The sequence below is a fragment of the Neomonachus schauinslandi genome, chromosome 9 (genome assembly GCF_002201575.2).
Source record: "Neomonachus schauinslandi chromosome 9, ASM220157v2, whole genome shotgun sequence".
NCBI lineage: Eukaryota > Metazoa > Chordata > Mammalia > Carnivora > Phocidae > Neomonachus > Neomonachus schauinslandi.
The window spans coordinates 77,979,154-78,003,456 of record NC_058411.1 but is presented as its reverse complement, the minus strand read 5'-3'; the positions used below and the strand labels follow the sequence as shown (position 1 = coordinate 78,003,456).

Sequence of the window (24,303 nt, the reverse complement as noted above, 5' to 3'; positions counted from 1 at the left end):
TTTCCACGAAGCTGCTTATTCCTAGTAACCCACATCAGAGCTGACACATGAAAAATGGTGAAATTACTGAAGGTAGTCCAGCCTGAATAAGGACTACCTTATTAGTTCAGGTACTTGCATCTCCCTAATTTTCATATTAATCATGTGTCCATCTTTCTCTGAAATAGGGCCATCATGCTTCATGTCAGAATTTAGCATGTAAGTAAAATTCATAGTGCTTCAAATCTCACTTGAAAATATTTGTGTGGAGAGAAAAGAATGAGTGATCTTATTATTACTAACAAAATGAGATTTCCTAAAATGTTCATTTTTAGCCTTGAAATAGGAGAATTAGTATTAAGGTATTTATAAAAGCACTGATGACCGCCTCTAGTCCTTGCCCCCCAAATCAACAATACGGTGTTCTTGTTTAAGAGAGCTACTGCACACTGTAATGTACCAATGTTATATATTTCTCATCAATTTTTAGTTTCCACTGATTAAATATATACTGACTCATAAAGCATTACCATCACATCAATTGTCACCAGATGCAAGCATATGTCATGTAAGTATTAACTATCATATAAAAATGGCAGCCTAGTTGTTTAGAAGCCATAATCTGGTACCAGTCATTCCCAAATTTCCCTGATGCATTCGCAGTCACTCAGAAAGTGCTATTACCTCTGTGCTAATCTGCAGCCAAAGGACAGAAAAAATCTTTAGTAACCCTTTTCTTTGATTAAATATTCTATGTATTTGTGGTAAATAACAGGTTTACCAATGTAGGAGAAAATGCGTTAGTGGCTTAAAATTTTCCATAGTACTAGAAGATGGATGGTGAGGGCAGCTAAATAAGCTAAGCTCAACACAAATATCCATTAAAAATTCAAATGAATATAAATTGCTACTACGTAAAACTTATGTCATCAATATCATCGTCTATAAAAATGAGTACCATATTTGCATCACCTTATTTCTAGATGCTGTTAGCTCACTCCTTTATGTTTTTTTTTTTCATAAAGGACAATCACTAAATTCCTAGTTACAGCACAGTAACCTCAAGCGGCTCATAGAATCAACTCATAACAAACAAGTCTGAAGACATTTAAAAACTACCTTGCTTTAGAAGCAGAAAAAAGTATGAATACATGTTTTGCTAGGAGGAGAAGTGCATTTTATATGTTAACTATCGTATCAGATGGTGTAGACACTGCCTAGACCATTAAAACCCTCTAGTAACTGATAGGTAATTGCTCATTTGCTGAATGTAGTGGCACAGCAGACAGAAGCTGTGAGAGAAACCATCCTTCCTTGCTAATGTAACATGTAGAACGTGCTGCTACCACAACACTTAATGCTCACAGTACTGAGTCATCTTTAATGCAAACACACATTTTCTGCCTTGCTTCTATGTTTTCCATTATAATGCAACACGAAAACAGTGTACATTGCATTCCATCCCTGTGAGGTTTGCACAAGCAGTTCCAAGTTAGACTAAATATTGTATTGCTCTTATTATAGTGGATAAATATTTCAAAGTTTAGGAATTAAATATTTTATTTTTCAGTATGCTCTCTGCCACTATTATGAACTTTTTATAGCTTCTTCATTCATGGGAAATCTTGAGGGTTTCCTTTTTTAAATGTAAGACTATTATTTGTTTCCCCAAACAGAAGCAGATCAGAGTTAACAAATAAGTTCAATAAATCACTTTATACTTGGTGTTACTAAGAACAGTATGCTTCTTCATATTAAGAGACTTTTCAAGGCATGTATCTTTTATCATAATAAAAGTTTGCTAACAAAAAAATAAATCAAGTAAACATTACATTTTTAAGTATACAGTTTCTCTCCTCATTTTTATAATAGTTAGCATAGGTTTTCTTGGCATACGTCTCTTTACTTAACACAGGTATTTCTCATACTAAATTAAGACAACACATCCAAAGATGAGCATGTCCTGAGCTGTTTGGTTGAAATTTCCCACAAAATAAGAAACCAAGAAGCTGTTTATACATTTGCCTTAAAAGAAGTAGACTAATTATGTTAACTGATTTATTAATAGATGAAGTTCTTTGTCCAATTATTAAAACTACAAAGAGACCAGGGAGCAATTTAAATGTCTAATGCACCTCAAAACCTCTTTCTTTAAGGTTAATTATAATTCCAAGCAAAGCTACTCTAGATAGGCCCCTTAGGTTTTATGCAGGTTTAAGTAAAATAATAACAATAACATTACCTCATTGGCCAGCTCCAGGAGCACTGGGGCAGTTCCATTTCTCCCCACTCCATTTAGGTACCTAGACAGACAAAGCCAAGTGGTAATGCAGTGACAAGAAAAGGCCAGCATAGACTTGTCAGCATCCGCTATGTGTACACGTTTCTCCTGGGCAAATGCCACGCTCAACTCTAGTTAAAGTATGCTACTGTCATAGGAAAAGCATTGAAGGGAAAAGAAAAACAAAAAAAAAAACTTACCTCAAACCACTGGCAACTTACTAACTGAAGTTGGGGGTGCGAGGTATGAGCAGGTTGGGCTCCCTTCCCTTCCATGAAGACAGAAGTGATTTTGAAAAGAACTAGCCCTGTCACCTGGCTTTATCTATACCACAATCACCTTATGCGAAGAAAGTGAGTTTACTCTTATGGTTTGAAAAAAAGCATCCATTGGTTGACACCTTATTAAGAAACAAATGGAGCAGACCTGTCATCGGTGGGTCAGCACACCTTGTCAGGCAATACAAGGCATCATCTTTTATGTCCTGGATTTCTATCATAACCTCCATCCCTCCTCATTCCCTAATCCCACTATTAAAAAAACCTACAAAAAAACCTCCCCAAATCCATCCCAGACATGGAAGCCAGAGTGATTTTTTTTTAAGCAAAAATCTGAATGTGCCATTCTCCTCAAAACATTTCACAGCCCCACATTAAATCTCAAGATTCAATTACAGCCACTTAATACCTCTTACAAATTTCTTCATAATCTGGTTCCCACCTACTGTCCTCGGCCAGTCTCATCTGTAGTCACTGTTCTGCACTCCAACCCTCACCTGGAGAACTTGTGATTCAGCTTACATGTAACTTTCTTCAAACCACCACAAGCCAGGAGAAAGTTAGGTGTCCCAAGGTACAATCGATGAGCACCTTGTAAATCTCTCCATCACTTAACACAGCATCATATTGTATCTGCCTAGTTACTTGTCCACCTCAAACCCATCGCCCAATGCAGGGTTGAAAGCCTGATGAGGGTAGAAGAATTGTATTTTATTCCATTTATTATGCCTAAAACAGTTTTTGACTTAAAATAGGTGATTGCATTGTACATACATATATTTTTTCTTTAATAAATGACTGATTAATAACTTTTAAAAGCCATACTGGATAAGAAAAGAGAATTCAATATGGATGTTTTCTCTACAGTATGCCGTTTGAGTGAATAAATTAACAATATCTGTTTGATAGTAAAAATCAAGGTCAACAGATGAGGTCTTCCATATAACTAACACAAGCAGACACTAAATTATATTATTTCACAAGTATGTTTATGAAGATGTATGATTTTCCTATAAACAAAGTGGAAGAAAAGTAAATTATTCAAGGTAGGAAGTCTCAGGATCATTATAACTTCAAAGTAATTCTATTAAGTTCATTTTCCATAAATTGGGGACTTCCTTGAAAAAACTGTTTAGGAATCTAATTGAGAAATAAGCACTTTCAGAAGAAAAGAAAAAAAAAAAAAGGCAAGTGTGGTTTAGAGAAAGGTCCCTGGGAACCAGCTTAGCTCAGAACCTCACATCAACTCACAACATTTCCACTGCACTGATAGGGCTGCTCCGGAAACAACCAATCCGTTCAGTCAAGTCTGACCAACTAATCCTGCGTTCAAAGCCACCAAACATGCACATTCATTAAGGGTTCAGACTCTGGGTCAGATTAGTTAAGCCTATACTGATATTAGGGTATCTTCACAACTTTCTACTCAACATTCATTTATCCCACAAATATTTCTGAGAGCTAACTTTTATTGGGCCTGTTCCAGGTTCTGAAGGAGCAGCAGGGAACAAAACTTCCATGGCTCCTGCCATCACAGAGATGATATTGCAGTGGAGAGACAATGAAAACACAGAAATACATACATAATATAATGATATATTCTACGATAAAATGGAAGCTTAGATGGGTTGGTCAGGAAGCCATCTCCAAGTGACACGTGGGTCGAGGCCCATAAGAAGGTAAGCAGGGAGCCATGGGAGGAAGAACATTCCCAGCAAGACAACAGTAAGCACAAATGCTGGGAATGTACCCGGGGTGTCTGAGGACCAGGAAAGGCTCTAGTATGACCAGAGCAGAGCTTTGAGAGCTGATAGGAAAACATGAAAAAGAGAAGCTAGACCTCAGACCACTGTCTATGCCAGGGAACTGTTGTTTGGACTCAAAACTCTGTGGTTTCACATAAATGTTGCATTAACCATTAACCAATGGAGTGCCTCTGTTAAGTTTAAAGAACAGGAGATGGTCAAACAATAACCCACTATATCTATATAGAAACATGTTCATACTTAATGCAGTGGAAATTCCTAATTATGAGCTTGTTAAAAGCTGCCTAGTTGCCAAGAAACAAGACCCCAGGGTACGGATGAAACCCGTCTGGGCTCTCTTGGCCGGTGAACAGTAAAGCTCTGAAATGGAACCCCATCCCCCAAGGTCGACTGAGGGGCCTTCAAATGTTGAAAAGGGTAGGCCTGCTTCTGAATATATTTATTCTCCAATTTGTTTCCTAACTATATTCCATAACACTTCAGAAGTACTGGGGAAAAGAAATTAAGTGAAAATTAATTTGAAGTAAGTTTTCCTTTCTGGGAACTTTAACTATCTTCTATACCAAGTGACAGATCAGTTTTATTGAAATATTTAGATATGCAATCAAAGGAACATACTAATTACAGAAAACATTCAGTAAGGACACGTTCAGAAATTCCTAATGCTACCCTTCTCTGTATTCTCAAAACATCTTGTGCAAACTTGCAGTGTAGACTTTTCATACATTTACAATGGTTTGTTTCTCTCTCCAATTGGACTGGAAGCATCTTGGGAGAGGCCTACACAAATGAATGCTGAACTTACATCCAACAGATCCTTAGCAAAGGTCTGAATTATAACTGAGATATAAAGATGTGATTATGGATACTACATTAAGGTACCCTGGGCCATCTTCCTAATACCTATTTGTAAATGAAAACTACTTTGCACAGAAGCTATGTGCCATCCTCTAAGCTTTGCCATAGGAGGGCTAAGAAATGTTTATCCTGTGGGTTGAAACCATCCTTAAAAGATCTTCATGGAAAGTCCATTTTATGTTTCTTTGAATGTGAAAGATTTATTAGCATCTAAGATTAAAATGATATGTACTGATTTAAAATATTTTTTAAAGATTTATTTATTTATTTGAGAGAGAGAGCACACATGAGCACGAGGTGGGGGAGGGGGCAGGGGGAGAAGCAGACTTCCCGCTGAGCAGGGAGCCTTATGTGGGGCTGATCCCAGGACCCTGGATCATAACCTGAGCTGAAGGCAGACGCTTAACCAACTGAGCCACCCAGGCACCCCTGATTTAAAATATTAAAAAGTTATTTGATCTTTATTATTTTATAATAATTATTTTCATAATAATTATAATGGCATAACTTCAAAAAACTACCAAAATTCTGTTCTAAGCTTACAGCTGAATACCATCTTGGTTGATTCTACCTTTAAAATTTCTGGAGCCCATCTCCAAGTATGCAGCTGTTTTCCCACTAAAACAGAGCAGTTGAGGGCAGGTACCATGTCTTATTCACATTTGTATACTTGATTCCAGGCTTAGTAGATGGGACACAGTGAGTGCAAAATAAGTTGTGATAATTAAACAAAAAAGTAGTTCAAATTTTCAGAAACTATTTTTGTCATGTAATGTCAATAACATATTTGAGCTAGCCTTTTTTCCATGTGAAAATCTGAATGAAATTCAATTGATCTGATTCTCTAAAGCTAATAAAGCTTGCCCTCAAACAGTGTATGTTGGAAGAAGGGAAAAGATGGGAGACAACATTTCTAAACCTTGCTATTGATGGGGACTTGCAAATCTGACCACTTGTGAGTGTGTCTGTGTGTGTGCATACATGCCCCTGTGCAACAGTCTGGATGGCCTAAATAAATTTTACCAAGTATGTTTCCTGTTTGGAAATAAAATGCCATTGATACAGGGGGAAAGAATAGAGTTGTTTTCAAAATGAACACCAGGCTGTATCTGTACATACGCAACATGAAGAAGTGAGGAAATTTCCTCAATAATTCAAAAGCTCGAGAAAACATTTTCAGCTGATATTTGGATACTTTGAACTTTCAGTTAACCATGATGGAATCACACTGTGGACTATATGGTTTATAAATACAGTTTTCGAATTCTGAATTGAGATCATCCTAACACTAGCAAGAATGCAGAGACAAAGGAATTCTCTGACTAGGTGCAATGGGGAAACCATTATAAACTTTCTAGACAGTAATTTGGCAACATATAATAAAATCTTTAAATGCTCATTATTTGCACCAGTAATTATATACATAGAAATCTTAAAAAACTAATCCAAATTGCAAACACTTATGTACCTAAATGTTTATCACAGTATTATTTTTATATTACAACATTAGAAACATATATGTTCAACAGTTATAATTCAGTAAATTATGGTACTTTCATATGATGAAATAATGCAATCAATAAAATGTTTACAGAAAGCTTTCTACAAAGTGATATTATGTTATACACATTTTTCCAAGTACAAAATTCAGGATTCACAATGGTATATATAGTATGACCTCATCTATATAAAAATGGATTGACAAAAGACTACAATGAAAAATACCACAGTGGTTACCTGTGGCTGCCACAATTATGTGCGATCATCCATTCCTTTCTATACCATCACAGGTGTGCTTAATTTCTACAATATTCAAGTATTACTTTTATAAAAGAAAAAGAATTAAAGAAAGTATTAGTATTGTCAAACTGCTTAGATATGTTTTGATATAATACAATTTGCCTTTATTATTATCAGCTGGAAAACACTCTCGAAAGGCCAATTTACCTTAGAGACTATAAGGACATTTAACCAGCACGTTTACAAGAGGCTGTGTGGTCAATCCATCTGAAAGGTAACAATGTGGCCCATGTCCAAGCACAGAGTGCAGGGCAAAAAGCCAGGGAACAGGGTGGTCAAGAAAGAATTTGGTGAGACTGTTTTCTTATTGGACTGTCCATTACAGCCTAACTTCACATTTTTACTTCAAAATTTGTGACTCCTTAAAACAACTGAGATTCTCACATTTAAACAAATTTATAAATATATATAAATATATGTGTATATATTTCTGTAGTCTCATTATTGCTCACCCAAATGTTCATCATTAAGTAACCATATTTACAGGAAAGAATTTTATTTCTGGCTTGACCAATTCAGATAATCCAATAAAGTATGTTCATACCTCAATAATTAAATACACTTTTAAATGAAACTAAATTTTAAAAAGCAGCACCGAGAGGTCTTAGAAATCATCTAAGTAAAATGGCCTTTAAACAACAATGAAAATGACTGTCAGAGGGCAGCCCCCTGGCCCGTAAGTGGATCTCCAAATTTCTAGGAAAGGCTCTATTTTCTACTGCTTATGTTACCAAGGCTTTAAAGCCTGGACATAGAACCAAACTTTTATATGATGGCCTAAGATGATCATTTTTATAAACAAAAATGTACTTTTTGACAGGTAAGTAACTTTTCAGTCTTTCTTTGGAGGGTCTGGATTCCAAAGCTGTTGATGACTTCATAGCACTTTGTGAGCCATTCTTCATTTTTCATGAATGATTTAGGTTATAACTTGCATTCAAATGTTGATGTCACCGAAGAGACTATAAATTTGGAAAAAATCAATTCAAATTCTACAAAGACTTGTTTAGAGGGGAATTCTCCTAGACACAAAAGTGTGTGTGCATATGTGGTGTGTGTATCTTTAACAGACACTACTACTGAAAACTGAACGCATCTCTTATCATACATGGCACAGTATATAATTTTTTAAAAGGCTAATAACTTCAATAACTTTTATTTTCAATAAACACTTCTCAATTCTTAAAAAACGACTTTCCAGAAATACGATACCGTATTTATTCTAGATACTCATTTCATTCATAAAATTTTTGTGCACAAAAATCATTCATCTAAAATCGGTGGTGTCACTATCGCCACAGAAACGTTGATCTGTCAATCTTAGGTGTAATAATTTAAGAGCATATTTCAGACAGCTTTCCTTTCCAATATGTCCTTGAAATATTTAAGAAACCAACAATTCTAATGCAAACCATTACCATTTACAGTTATAAATTATTCAGTCATATTACAAAGACAGTATCGTTTTTAGAATTTTTTTTAAAAAGCTACTTTATTTTTTTATTTTATTTTATTATGTTATGTTAATCACCATACATTACATCATTAGTTTTTGAGGTAGTGTTCCATGATTCATTGTTTGCATATAACACCCAGTGCTCCATTTAGTACGTGCCCCCTTTAATACCCATCACTACGCTAACCCATCCCCCCATCCCCCTCCCCTCTAGAACCCTCAGTTTGTTTCTCAGAGTCGTAGTCTCTCATGGTTCGTCTCCCCCTCCGATTTCCCCCCTTCATTTTTCCCTTCCTACTACCTTCTTCTTTTAAAAAGCTACTTTAAACATTCTGTTTTAGAAGAGGTTGAAAACTATTTATAATAAATTAGGCCAAAATTAAAATATCCCCTGGACACTATGTTGGTGATTTAATACCCAGATTTTCTTTTTAAAATACAAAACCCCATTTAAAATATGACAGTTGTCTATTATTATCTATCTCCATATGTCCTTACTTGACATGTCCTTTTTTTCCATTTCTAAAATGGCAAACCCAATACCTATGATGCAAGATAGAAGTGAACCAAAATTCAATCTTATTTTCTAATGTATTTTTCAACTTGTTGATTTAAATAAGAAAATTTGATTCGAGAACTTTCACACATATATGTAGATACATGTGTGTATTAACATGCATCTATACAAGATATGCACTTACAATAAGTTTAAAGTAGCCAACTGAGATTTCATAATACTGTAAGGATTTCTTACATAGTATGCATAACACACAATCAAGATAGTCTCACCATATTCTTTAAACACACCATTTGAGAAATCATTAAAAAAATATACCTTAAGTCTTAAGTAAGACTTGTATCACAATGCCCTGAAATGTTATATAGACAATTAATTTAGTAACCTAATTTATTCATAATTATTATTACAATTAATAGGTACTATGATACCCTCTAGTGGGGCAGGCAGGTCATACCTCTGATAATAACTTTCAATCGCTTCTGAAGTATGATGTTTGGCATGTGTTCTTTTAATATGTTTCTGAAACAAAACAAAAAAAGATCTTTATGTTGTGTCACGCATCAGGTTCAAGAACAGAATGACATATCTCTTGATCCCAATATCTAGCACATAGGGCAAGCTGAATAATAGCTTGGGGATTTGAGCGGTGGTAGGTCTTTTTTCCTTCTACTTTATGAATCTATGCATTTTAATCTCTACTGTTTGGCCAGGATGTCTTCAGCCTGTACCACAAGGTACAGTATATATGTAAAAGCCAACAGGGTCATAGTAATTGAATCTAAATAAGTTTGCTTAGGGTTGCAGAGGGCAAAGAAAAACTTGTTCCCTCTTTCAACCTTTGTATTAATTTTCCCTCAATTCAATTCCATCTAAGTCCTCTGCACTCTAGTTTTACAATCCAATTGCCATTTTTAACCAGGAAGAACATTGCTTAAAAACAACTTATTTGAAAACTACAAAAAGTAATTCCATAGAGACTTGCCACTTGACTGACACCTGTCATCTCATGATAAATGACTCCATTTTCTGCCTCTCTTGCCTTCTGCCACTCCAGCAATGGTCATTTATCATCATCTCTGTCAGCAATGGAAAGCGGCACTGACAGTGCAAGTCAGCAAACATTTAGCACATGGAACCACGCAACACAGGGAAATTATTATTGTCAGAATAATAATGGTTTAGCATAATTTATTACAGGTCCACCAAATAAGCAAAGGCTAGATGTTATTAGACAGATGGATGGGTAGGCTTGGCAGGCCTCCACTGAGACGCAGGCGGTGCTTGATGTGGAAAGGAGAACATCCTCCAACCCAATCAGAGAGCTGGCAGTTCAATTACAAAGAAATAAAGGGACATTCATCATTCAATTAGGCACCTGTCAACCCTCACAAAGGAGAAAACTTCTAACCTGGTACTCCTGGGAGAAGATGCTCAGCAGAGTGGCCTGCGATTGACTGGAACAAATAAAAGAAGGACAAAGTTAATTACTGGAGTGCACGGCAAAGAAACAAAAGAGAAAGGAGCTTCAAAGGTAGGCCTGCTGCCCTGTAATCTAACAGAACATGAAAACAAGTGTGGAAAAGTTGTTCCAGATGAACACCTCAAACAAAGGCTTCCTGCTGCTAGGTCAAGGAGACAGAAAAAGGGAAAGGGAAAAATATGGATGGTCTCGGAGCAAACGATCATACAATTTGGACGTTTTTTTTAACTTTAGAATGATTATAAATCACGCCTGTAGCGTGCAGTTATGTTAAAACAGACCAAAAAGAAGCAAGGTTTATTTCCATTAGTAAGTGATAAGAGTCAAATCCCATCAACAGTGGAGAACAGGTGGTTCACTCGCTGGCAGCATTCTAAATTTATTTTGTTAGCGGACAGGTATCCTCTTCTGCAGCTATCTCAGAGTCAGGGGGAAAAACTTTGGTCTTCACTAGAAGTAGCACCGAGAGACCACTGGAACGTTCCTACTGACACTAGTGGGCTTTGAAAATAGGAGCTTTCACAGCAGAAAGCCGGGGTCCTAGGGGTACGTCATTCCCAAAGACGGCCATAAGCCTTATGCATCCAAGACTCCACACAATGTCAAACACTTGGCAGTGAAACAACCTGGAAAACACTCTTCCCAAGTGGGAATTTGCCTATCACAATTGTGAACATTTGGAAATGAACAGAATTTTTTTTTTCCTCTAAAAAGCAATCAATATCCTACTGCTACTCTTTTTGATTGCCCTCTGTAGATATATCTACCTTATCATATCTTGAGAACAATTAATTATTTCTGATATATTTTCTACTAAATGCTATCTGAACAAATTACAGTGTTAATAATTCGACTTTTATGGTACACCAAAGCACTATGAATAATTAAAATTTTTCTATGCGTGAATGAAACCTCTTAAGCTCATCACAGGTAATTTGGAGAGTGTGAAATAAAAACAATGACAGCATATTTCTTTACTCGCTGCCACAGTGTTGTCATCTTCTGCATACCATCATAGATTTGGCTTCGAAACCCTTTCCATTCTCATCAGACAACAAAAAAATAGGTTAAAAAAAACACAAACACTGTAAATGTTTAGCAAGGAAAACCGATCGTTACTAAAGAATTGCTTCAATAACTCAAAAGCACTGAGATTGAATAAAAATTATAAAAAAAATTACAAACTCGCAATAGTCCAATTTTTTTAGTTTCCCTTTAAAAATGAAACCACCTTCAAAAAAGCCAATTTTACACATAAAATCTTCCTATTATTCCTGGCTTGCCTGAACTTCATATGAAATCACATACCCTAGTAGGGTTTCTGACAAACAGCTTCTGAAAAAAAAAAAAAATGGCAAAATTAAGCCCAGATCCTTAGAAACTACTGAATAAGTCAATACATTAGATATTTATGTGCAATAAATAGACCCTCTCCTCATTGTACAGCAAAACATATTTAGGTTAGTCATTTAATGATGGACAAAATGTTGGTCTCTAAGGGTTAGAAAATATGATGGCAATAAATGTTCTTGTAATTGGCAAGTTGGGGACCAATGACTAAGGAGGAGGAAACAAAACCGTGAATAAAACAAAAATGTAACTGTGGACACCCAGAATGGGAAGACTAAGAGACAGCTGGAGAAATAAGTTTAGGAATAAACAGTTTCAGAATAAGAAGTTGGTCAGGAGTTGAAGGTACTGTAAAAACAAAAGATGAGATAATGTCTTTAGCCAGGAAACTACCTTTAAACTGCTTAGAATTCAATTCAGCAGAAACTGGACACAGCCTATGAAGTAACCCATTTTCTCAATGGCCAATGGGGTTAGAGAGAAGATTCCAGGAGGAGGTAAAACTGGCCTAGACATAAAGAGAGCAAATGACATACTTAGCACAGTAAAAAGGATAGACAGACCTGGGTCCAAAATGCTTTGGGTTTGGTTGACTAGACAAAGCTGTAGAGAGCTGAATGACCTCTGCCAGGTTATTTGCCAACCAAGCTCTGTTCGTGTATGTGCTAAGCTTACAGAAGAGTGTTCTGAACATGACTCATACCTTAAAGAGCAGGAAAGTATTAGTGCAACCAAGACACTGACTCCAGTGTCTATCATTTGTTACTTTCCTCCGGAGTGTTAATTCTGAGAAGATATTCCAAAGGGAAAGAGGCAAGAGGAGGTTAGAGCAATCACAATCTTCAAGGGTACAGCTCTGAAGAGCTTACCATGTCTGCCCTTCCCCCACTGCAACCTCCCAGTGTTTGATTTGATTGGCGAAGAGTGCAGAAGTTTTGGTATAAATTCAACAATCACCAGGTTCACAGGAATATGCTTTTCAGCCAAAGAAGAGGGGAGAAAAAGACACTGTGTAACTGAAAAGTCTATCTTGAACACCACAGTCAATCAGTCAGCAGTATTCACTGAGCATCTATACTGTCCCGAGGTCATGGGTAGGGGGAAATATGCCATCAAGATAAAAAAAAAAAGAAAAGAAAAAATAAAGTAACCGACTTAGAGGAAACTTTCAATATGTATGTGCAGCCAAAAAAGCAAAATTGAGAACACTGTTAAGTACCAACATATTTTTTAGGGATCTAGCGAAGCAAATCACACGCTGCATTCTCACATATTTCAAGACTACACTGGCTTTGGAGCCTACATGTTTCCCTTAGCATTTTTGTGTTTTAGATTTACATGTTCAAAAATAGAGTCACTGATTTTGCACAAATGCCCAAGATATATTATTAAAACCTCTTCAAAAAATCAGTTTGTCTTTCTTCCCATGCTACCCTCCCAGATTACGCACCTCACCCTGTAGCTTTCTGAGAAAAGAAGAGCAAGCCAGTGGACCCCTAGAATGGCTATGTAAAACCTTGTCCGGGTCATGTGAACAGCTACACAGAGCTGGAGCCGTCATACTGCAACAGTGAATAAGCAAGCATGAGATCAGAGCCAACAAAATGAGGATGGAGGCACAGAAGAGGGAAAGAGCCCAGGGCCCTGAGAACATTGTTGAGATGCTCAAGCAACCATAAACTGAACTGACCACGCTCCATACTTCTTCTGAGTAATAATATATGCTTTTTTTTTTTAACCTTCAAAAAGAAGAAATATACCCACTCCAGTTTCTATGTGTTCTGGAAATAGGAGACGTGATGGAGGAAGAGAAAAGGTACTCCATCATGATGGCACATGTATGGGATGCGCTACTTGGAAAGGACTGTCCATTTTTGTCCTTTCTAATTCTCTTCTTAGCTGGCAGCTACTGTATTTGGCTTCCTTAAAATTGTTCCTCTGCCTGTCACTGTGTCACTAAATTGATATACCCAGAGATCATAAATTGGGCGGTGTATATATGATTTTTCCATACAGACTTTAAATATTGATGGAGTACTATTTACTCTCATTTTATATTGCATCCAGGACTCTTCAAATGTCAGGTATATGAAAAGGCGATATACCAGCTCCCCATTCAATATTTAACTCAACATGTCCCCAAATCCATCCAGCTAAGATACTCAAGTAACCTGAAGCATATTAGAGAAAATGAACGTCAGAGGGTTTCATGAGTGCTGCAGAGACTAAGAGCAGACAGAGCTCAGCACAGTCCTAGTTGCAATTCAACTTTCATATAAGAAGGAAGTCCTCACATTCCCAGTGGAGACTTAAAAAAAAAAATAGAATCTTAAGGAAGAAGATACCACACATCTTATGTTCTTCCTCTTTCAAGTACCCAACCTCTGAAAAAAGACCATAAAAAAGTAAGTACCATTATTTAATTTCCAAGCTCCTTTTGCTACAGAATCTGGGAAGCTTAAATGTCTACACTTTACTGAGCTCAAAATTCTCTGAGCAAAATAAATATTATTTCTGGGACTCAGAAAGCAGTAAACCAATTAAAGGGATATGAAGCAGGATACTCCTACAAAGCAATAGACTTGGAGACCTCATGGTTACAAGGTGCAACCTCTCTAAGTCTATGAAAGAACACAATGGAACACTGGCTCTTTGTGGTTAATGATTCAGAATACTGGTCAAGGAAGGTGTTCTATGACAGCAATGCATCTACCCTCCCTCACTCCCACCTTCCTACACACCTACACACAAATTTCAAACGGAGAGCCCTCCCCCCCCCCATAAAATCAAAATGAAATTCAATAAGATAGCAAGACTTGGTACAAAAAAACCCACTAACTTTTTTTTTTTTTTTTCAGGAACATACAATGCAAAATGGAAAGAATCTGGAGAGAGATTACTAATACTGATACTGGGGGGGTGGGGGAGGAACAGACAGGAGGAGAAAAATAGTTAAATTCAAGAAATAGAGAAATATTTATGCATTCTACCTACTTCCCCATTTCCTCTCTTCCCAATTTTCAACTTCATATCAAGGTTGCAGGCTATATTTTATGCCCAATCATGGCAAATATTCCCATAAATGACTATATACATGGCAGCATTAGGCTTAGCAATAATCAATTATCAAAAAGAAAATTCTGAAAGGCTATAGGTGTTATATATATGAAAAAAGAATGGTTACTGTCCCAGGCTCTTAACTACTCTTGCTGATAACCTGAAGTCACATATAAAACAGCTCTACAACAAGAGCTAAAATTTATATGGATATTTACTTTGTGCTAGACACTACACTGGGCACTTTGTTTTACCCCCACAACAACCCTCTGAGGTCAGTACTATTATCTTCCTTATTTTAAAGATGTGGAAATGAAGGAAGAGAAGTTAAGTAATACACACAATTGCTTATTTGTAGAGTGGGGAATCAAAATCCAGGTCCAATTCCCAAACCCAAACTCTTCATCTCAGTGCTAGTCTTCCTTTCCAAAAGTTCCCAGAAATCAGTTCTACATGTCATGTGTACTAATACCCCTGCTCGAGCATTTATATGCTATCACATCACACTCTAGACAACCCTGCAAGGTAGGCACTGTTGCTTTTTTAATAGGAAATTGAAGTCACGGATGTTTTGAGCAAATTCTGTGGCCTTAGACAATATTCCCTTTAAAAAAAAAAAAAAAATTGCAGTTTTCCTTTAACTAGCTACATAAAAATGCTGTTCTTTTTTGTGTTGAAAGATAAAGGAACTATTGACTTCAAGAAACAGTGTAGGATTAAAAAATTGTTGGGTAATTTCCATTATTGCTGCTGCAGCTAAAGTATATTCTGTTAATAACCACACCATTGCCTGAACTGTCTCTATGTGACTGCATATGTCTTTTGTTCAAAATGCTATTTACTGCATATAAAGCAGCTTTAAATCCTTCCCTGAACAACACAGTATAAATAACCCAGTCTTGACAACACCCTCTACAGGTGTTAATTTTATTAAATAATATTTAATGAAGGGTTTCCTAGTTATAAAATAGTATATATTCTGTGTAAAGTGCAAAGATGTCCATTGTTAGCATTCTGGCATAGATCCTTCCTGTGTTTTTATTCTGTGTCTGCTGTGAGTGTTTGTGTGTGCATGTCTCTACGCACACACATAAACATTTTAAAAACTATGTTTTTAACATACTTTTTTGTCACATGCCTTCATTATGTAAGATATTAACATTTATCTACACCATTACATATTACTCTCTTTAAACTATTTTTATTGTGAGACACAATAAGAAAAAAAAACAGAACGTACAGCCAATGAATATATGAAAAACGAAACCACACAGAGCCATTAGGTAAACAAACAGAACACTGCTAGCACCCCAAAAAGCACCCTACTTGATCACCAACCTTTTCCTCTCACAAACGAACCTGATCTTTACGTTCATCTCTTTCTTGCTTTTCTTTATAGTTTTACCACCCAAATAAGTATTGCTAAGTTGTATAGGTGTGCTCTGCCTGTGTGCAAACTTTACATTAATGGAAACACAGTGTGCTCTTCTGTATCTGGCCCCTTCATGGGACAATATGTTTGTGAAAGTTGCCCACGTTATTTAAGTGCAGTTACTTTCTCATTGCTATACAGTATATTCTACTGTATAAGTATATACCACATTTATCTATTCTATTGTTGATGGATATCTGAACTGTTTTCAGTCTTTTACTAATGCAAATAATGCTGCAGTGAACAATCTTGTATACCTTTCGGTGCACATGTGCACACATTTCTAATGTATATTTCATTTCTAATGAATATAAATGTAGGAGTGAAATTTTGGGTCATCTGACATGCACATCTCTAGCATCAGTAGGTGTCAAACAATTTTTCAAAGTGTTTGTAACAATTTTAAACTCCCACCAACTTTAAAGGAAAGTCCCCATTGCTGATCATCCTTGTCTCATAGCTTAGCACTTAGTCCATTGCTTGCTTTTTCATTTTCTTTATGGTATCTTTTGAAGTGCAGAAGCTTTTCATTTTGATGAAACCCAATTCATCAATTCTTTAATTTGATTATTCACACTTTCCGTGCATCTCTTCTAAGAAATCTTTGCCTACCTACAGTCATGAAGATATTCTCATATATTTTCTTTTAGAAGCTTAATAATGTTAGCTCTTACAATGAGGCCTATGATGTATCTTGGATTAAATCTGTACATTGATAGGAGATAGGGGTTGCAGTTTGTTTTTGTTATTTTCATATGAATATGTAATTGACCACATACCATATGCCCACTGAATTATCACTACTGCCTTTGAGGAAACCAAATATCTGAAGGCTTATTTTGGGACTTTCTAATCTGTTCCATTGATTGATATATTTATCTTTACACAGATACCACATTGTTTTGATTATTGTAGCTAAACAATGTATATTTAATGTAATTACTGATATATCCAGGATTAAATCAATCATCTTACTAAATGCTAACTGTCTTACCCACTTTACATTCCCTTTCTCTCCTTTCTTGTCTTAGTTTCAATTGGTTTAATACTTATTCTTCATTATTTGAACATTGGCAACGTGGAAGTTGTACATTCTTTACAAGTTATACTATTCATTTAATGATTGTCCTACATAATCACATGCCTCCTCAAATGATCGTAATTTATTATTAATTAGTGTTAACTGTTGCATGGAAAACCCAGAAACTTCTCAACACTATCTACAGTTCTTCCTTCCTGCAATTAAGATACTATGGGCATTGTTTTAATTCTGCATATATCTTTTTTTTAATTTAATTTTACTATGTTATGTTAATCACCATACATTACATCATAGTTTTTGATGTAGTGCTCCATGATTCATTGTTTGCATATAACACCCAGTGATCCATGCCTATATCTTAAAGTCACAAGGCATTGCTATTGCTTTATATAGTCTCTGTTCATTCAGATATACCAACATATGTACCATATCACTGCCCTTCCTTCCTTCTCCACTCTTGCATCTGGAATAACTTTCTTTTAATAAATCCATCAGTACAGATGTGTAGGTGATGTCAAATCTTGGTTCTTTCAATGATAATGTGTCTTATTTCTCTACCTAGTTTCAGGATTTTTTATCTTTAGTTTTTAGGATTTTTAACTATAGTATTTATTTCCCTTTTTGCTTAGAATCTGTTGGACTTCTTAAATATGTGGGTGGGTATCATTCATCATTTTGGGAATATTCTTCATCATTATGTCTTCAAACATTGCTTTAGCACTCTCTCTTCTCCTGAGACTCCAAATAAGTGTACTGAGCCCCCCTTACTATATCCTCCATCTCTTACTCTCTTCATATGTTCCACCTTTTTGTTATTCTTTGTTATTCTGTGTTATTCTGGGTATTTTCTTCTGTTCTATCTTCCAGTTCACTAATCCTCTCTTCAATAATGTCTAATTTACTGTTAAATCCATCCAAATTCAATTTTTGTATTTTCCACTTGTAGATTTTCTATTGGATTATTTTTCAAATAAATTCCCCGTAACGTGCTTCAATCTTCTTTTTTAACTCCTTGAATAAAGCACAATTATAAAAATTCTGTTAATATTCCAATAAGTACAGACCCTTTAAGTCTATTTCTACAGCTTCTACTAGCTTTCATTCATGTCACATGTCTACTTATGTGACTGAGTATCTCTCACTATATGTCATTCTACTTGAAAAACTGCTTTATAAATAATTTGAAGACTAAAATGTTATCTTTCTCCAGAGATAATTCTGATTTGATTCTGGGAGCACTAGAAGTCTAGAATCAGCTTAGTCCAATTTTGGGTATTAACTTTGGGGGCCAATGAGGTGAACCTCAAGCTGACATGTAGAGCTGTCTTACTTTCAGCTCACATTTACTCCTAGGGTATGGCCCTTCAGGGTCCTATCTCAAAGCTTGGGACATTTACATGAGCACCCACCTTTGCCAGCCCTTGATCCCGAAACCTTGTCTTCTAGCCCTATAAAGCTGTCAAAAGTTCTGCTCAGGACTTGACTATATCTTGTAAAAGGGTGATTAAATTAGAATTCAATGATTAAAAAGTTCCCAAAAGCCCTTATTTTCAGAAATTAAAAAAATGCATTTCAAACTAACTCATAAAGAAGAAATCATGATGGAAATAACAAAAATACATAAAATTGAGCAATGACAGTGGTAATATCAATAGCTGTGAGAAATTTATTGCACAGATTAGATATTAGGGAGAAAAGAGAAAGAGACTGATTTTATTCTAGGAGATTCTAACAAACTGAAGATCCTAGCAAACAAAATAAAAAAGGAAAAGAAATGTAATAAGAGAATCAAGAAGGAAGAACTGAAGAGGAGTCAGATAAATTGATCTTTAAGATTCTTTTCTGCTCTAGGGCGCCTGGGTGGCTCAGTTGGTTAAGCGACTGCTTTCGGCTCAGGTCATGATCCTGGAGTCCCTGGATCGAGTCCCGCGTCGGGCTCCCTGCTCCGCGGGGAGTCTGCTTCTCCCTCTGATCCTCCCCCCTCTCATGTGCTCTCTCTCATTCTCTCTCTCTCAAATAAATAAATAAAATCTTTAAAAAAAAAAAAAAGATTCTTTTCTGCTCTAAATCTGCCCTATTTCAAATGTTCCAATTTAGTTAGAGTCTAAAGTATCTAGATTTCTTTCCTTTCTAATTAAATTTAAGCATTAACTTTTTAGAAAGAGCTATAACATAAATCAGATAAAGAATAAGAAGCCTGGGTGACAAACACTCAATTTCATGTGCAAAACCAAAAGTTTGGTCATTTTTCTCTAAAGCAATCCCAATAACTTCAACACAATATGTAAATAATAGATACATTTATAAGAGGTGTTTATCAATTATTCCTACAATGATTTCTTCTGTTTTTTTCCTTGTTTAATAAATCAGATTAAGTTACATTATAAGAAATGCTCAAATTAAGTTTGTGGTAATTTTATTATGATTGGAGAGAGAGAGAGAACAGATAATGATAGATGAATAATAGCCTGTATGTAGATATTTATAATCTTTCCCTTATTGGTTAAAATTCAACTTACTTCCAACTCTACATAGAGTATTAGCTAGTATATCTTTCATCACTTTCTTCATTTATTTCCAAGCATGCTCTTGTCTTCATGAGCCACAACCTGCCTACCTTTCAAACTACTGTCCATCTCTGATTCTCTTCATGACCTAATGTCTTTATCTAGAAACCCTTTAATTCCGTAAATTCTATTCAGCCTCCACCCCACAGCAATCTCACTTCTGCCCTCACTCCTTAACTAAAACAAAGGTCACAGAGACTTCCTTACCACTAAACCCCAAAGACATATTTCTTACCCTAGCTGACCTCATGGCAACATTTTGCACTTACTATCCCTCTTTTCTTAAAAATCTTTCCTCCCATGAATTCCAGGCACTATTTTCTAATAACTTTCCTCCTACCCAGCATTCCAGGGCACTATTTTCTAATAATTTTCCTCCTACCCTGCTAACCACCTATCTTTCTCTCTTCCAATGGCTGCACATCCTCTTCCCTGCGGTTTCCCAGGGACATCTCTTCAACCCTCTTCTTTTTTCACCCTACATGCTCATGCAGGTGAAAGCACAATCCAGCTGTGTTCCCAGTAACTACTTCCATAACTCCCAAGTATATTATTTCCAGCCTCCATCTCTACTCAGAATCAGTCTCAATTTTATAGCTCCTTTTGGGACTTTTCACCTCTTTGGCTAAAAGTATCTTAAAATTAAATTTACCACCACCCCCTTTCCCAAAAATGAGTTTCAGACCCAACTTCCCTTAAATCAATTATTTCTATAAACACAGATGCCTGAGCTAGAAATCTATGGATCACTCCAGATTCTCCCATCCCCCTCACCCCTGAAACAATTAAAAAGTCACCAAGTCTTGTTGATTCTATCATCAAGAGTTGTTCACATCTGTCCCTACTCCCCCCAACTGCTAAATTACTTTCTGATTCACTTCCCTTGCTTCAGGTCTCTACGCCCTTTAATCCAACCTCCAATTTACCAACAACGCTTCTAAAATACATCTAATGATGTTACCCTTTGGGCCTGAAAATCCCAGGAGGTGTCAACTATCTATATAATGAAGTTTAAACTCCTCAGCAAAGCACACTTTAGGCCCCTTCTTTCTAGCCTCTCACACTCTTTCCCACCTTCAAATCCCCAAGCAGTTTATAGCTTAATCTCACCACATCACTATAAATTCTTTCTGGAGTCTAGAATGTTCTCTCTTTATTCTACTTGGGAGAACTTTTACTCTTTAGAGTAATAACTGGGCTGAGGATACTCATGTAGAACATATTATCACTATTAAATCAAGTTATTTTAGTAAAAGGAGTATCTCAAGAATTGAGATATTATTTCTAACCCAACCCTCTCATTTTAGAAATGACAAAAGTAAAGATAATAGAGATGAAATGATTTACTCAATGTTACAGAAAGTGCTATTTTACACCAGGTTCAGGTAAATCAAGGAAAAAATAAGTTGTGCAACAAGCAGGACTTGATGGAGTAATACTCAGTTTATGTCATTTTAACAGACGGGAATATCACCTATTTTTGTTATTTCAGTAATCATAATGTATCTATGACCAATGTGTATTGACTAAACCATAAATACAAATAAAAAAGTAAAATATGCTAGAACATAAGTTATATGACCAGGAGAAACAAAACCCACAAAATTCCCATTTCTCACCACCAAACAATGTAATGAATGGGAAATCAAAATCATGAAATTTTCCCTCTATGACAGTTCTTTTCTTCTAGCACAAATGCAAAATTTTAAATGTGACCCTACAATATGGAAAGTGATTATTTTTCCAGGTAATGTGTCATTTCCCCTGATTTAGGACCATTTTTCAGTCCTTCAGAATACTAGTTTTCTCCCACAAATTTCTGGTAGACATCATTATGTATTCCACAATTATTTTTTAAACAATGGGGAGCATCAAAAGCTGTACTGTCAAGGAAGTACCAATAGGAACAATTGTTTTTATTCTTGAAGTGCTTAAAGCCTAATTGTGAAAATAACTTAATATTTCTAAGTCTTAGTTTCATCATCTGTACATAGATTTATGACTTTAGAAACCATTTTCATCTTAAAAGTTCTAGGATTTTTATCAATTCTACAACTTCAAGGTTTAGATTTATTAAATTTCTCTCTGCTTACAGCCCTAAAACTTTTAAGTATAGTTTATCAAAAAACTGTGCCCTAGTCCTAATAATAATTACCTGTAATCATGTTGACACTGGACATTTCTTTGTGGGCCTAACATAACAGGTCTATTCTAGGTCAATAGCTAGAATGATTAAATTGTTTATTAAGAGTTCTAAGCATTTAAAGTAATCAGACCACAGGGCAAGAACATGAAGGAAAATAATTAACTCCTTTCATTCACCTGTGATTATAAGGTACTACGTCCCCCAGCAGGTTAAATACTCACCTCTTGGGTCTAATACCACAACTATTTTACTGCTGAAATCCCAGTCTCCTTCAAATCATCTTATTTTTTTGATACAAGACTGAAGACAGATGTTTAATAAAAAGAGCCACCAGAATCTTACCTGAAAAGTTGATTTTAAAAAATTTGTATTTTTACATGTAAAAATATATGCACATATAATAATATTCAACCTAACAATTATTCAAGTGTCGAAAGAGGGGTGTTTGTTGGTTTTTTTGGTTTGTTTGTTTTTTGTTTTTTAGGAGATCTCTGGCTTGAATTAAATTATCCCAGGAAAAGAGACAAGTAGGCCACGAAGAACTAAAAGGGCCCCCACTTCTTTGTAGCAACTTCAAATTGAATGATTGGTTTGGCTCTTAAGATTTTTTTTTTCCCCAAAAGATTTTATTTATTTATTTTAGAGAGAGAGAGTGAGAAAGAGCATGAGAGGGGAGACGGTCAAAGGGTGAAGCAGACTCCCCATTGAGCAGGGAGCCTGATGTGGGACTCGATCCCGGAACTCTAGGATCATGACCTGAGCCGAAGGCAGTCACTTAACCAACTGAGCCACTCAGGTGCTCTGGCTCTTAAGATTTTTAACATGGTGGCTGATGTTGTGGACAACAAAGGTAATCCTTATATTTGAAATGAGTTTAGATTCAGAAGGGCATTTTTCAAAAGGGTTCAAAATACAAAGTGAGATACCAAAAAACAATAGTATCAGTTATTACAGTGACAAAATCACTTTTCTGACAAACAACACTCAGCATAATTCAGTAGGCAATCTATGATATTATTACCATGAATGGGATGAGGTAACTATTACCACTAACCAATAATTGTTACCTTTCTCTATCACCATATCATTTTGGCTCTTCTTCTGCAAAAGCCTTAGACCTAAAATAACACCAAATAACAATGCTATATTTTCCTCAGTAATATCCACTGCTAAAAAGGTTACTGATTCTGATCCACTTCAAATAGTTTTCTTAAAACATCTGCTTATCAAAACCAAATAAATTAATTTTCCTTTCTCAAGTATTTATCTTAAAATAAAAATTTACCAAGTCATTCCGCCAACTCTACATCATCATAAATGAAAGAATGAACATCTTGAGGCTAAAATTCTGTGACCATAAAGCTACTAGTCTATATCTAATTAACATAATTGTTTTTGTAACCTTTCCACGGGGTAAAAAAGTTTAGGATATTGTTTAAAACCATTTAAACATTTTCTTATTCTTTTTCTGTATAGAAGTATGTGTTCTGCACTCCTAATCTTTCTTAATTTAATAGGTCACAGAGACCTTATATAAAATCAGTAAAAATGATTGGCCAAATTCACTTTATAACTGTTATAATTTATAAAAATCACACTATCATCTTTACCACTTTCTTCCTAAATTTTCAGTTATATTAACATAATGGTATTAATAATTTCATACTCTTTCCCTGTTTTTTATTCCCTACTCCCAACCTCCAATTACCAAACTGATGCTTTTCATTTAAGAATTTAACCAAAAAAATGCAGGAATTTGCATAAAAGTAACTTTCTAAAAACTTGGTGCTTTTACATAGCCTCACTAGTGATCGTATGAGGTCAAGCAAACTATTTGAAGCTTCAGATGCTATATTTTCCCTACTGCATTAGCTTGAAAAAAAAATGTAGATTTTCAGTCTTCTCTAAAAACATCATAATCATCATGATATGGACTATAATTAGTCCACAACCACCCCACTTTAATAATAAATGTTGAGAATATTAAAACAACAAATGGAATGCCTTAAAATGCATTAAGCTCTTCTCTCATTAAACACAAAATTTTAACTCTTAACCACAAGGCTTTTATTCTTAATTCACAATCAAATCCTTTTGGCAGTTAATCTCAGCACTTAATGTCATTTGCTCCAATAAAAACAATTTTAAATGGCTGTAAATGCCTTCCCTACTTCTCTGTGTGTCTTCAGAGAAACTAGAAGATGAACAGAGATGGAGTTAAGCCACTATGACCATGCACAACACAATTACGTTTCCTATACACTAACTTCTGCTAGAATATCCTGTTTGTA

The 24,303-nt window shown here is 35.6% G+C and overlaps 1 protein-coding gene across 3 annotated transcripts in view; it reads right to left on the bottom strand.

The window, feature by feature from the left end:
- Positions 1 to 24,303, bottom strand: part of CDIN1 (CDAN1 interacting nuclease 1) — a 205,799-nt gene that overhangs the window by 145,428 nt on the left and 36,068 nt on the right. For 2 of the 3 annotated variants that reach the window (XM_021695509.1, XM_021695508.1), the window contains exons 2-4: positions 10,347 to 10,392; positions 9,393 to 9,457; positions 2,222 to 2,282 (exon numbers count right to left, since the gene is read on the bottom strand). In XM_021695509.1, coding sequence (XP_021551184.1) covers positions 2,222 to 2,282; positions 9,393 to 9,457; positions 10,347 to 10,392 — 172 coding nt within the window. The remainder of the gene's footprint in view (positions 1 to 2,221; positions 2,283 to 9,392; positions 9,458 to 10,346; positions 10,393 to 24,303) is intronic. The other variant, XM_021695510.1, reaches the window with a different exon arrangement.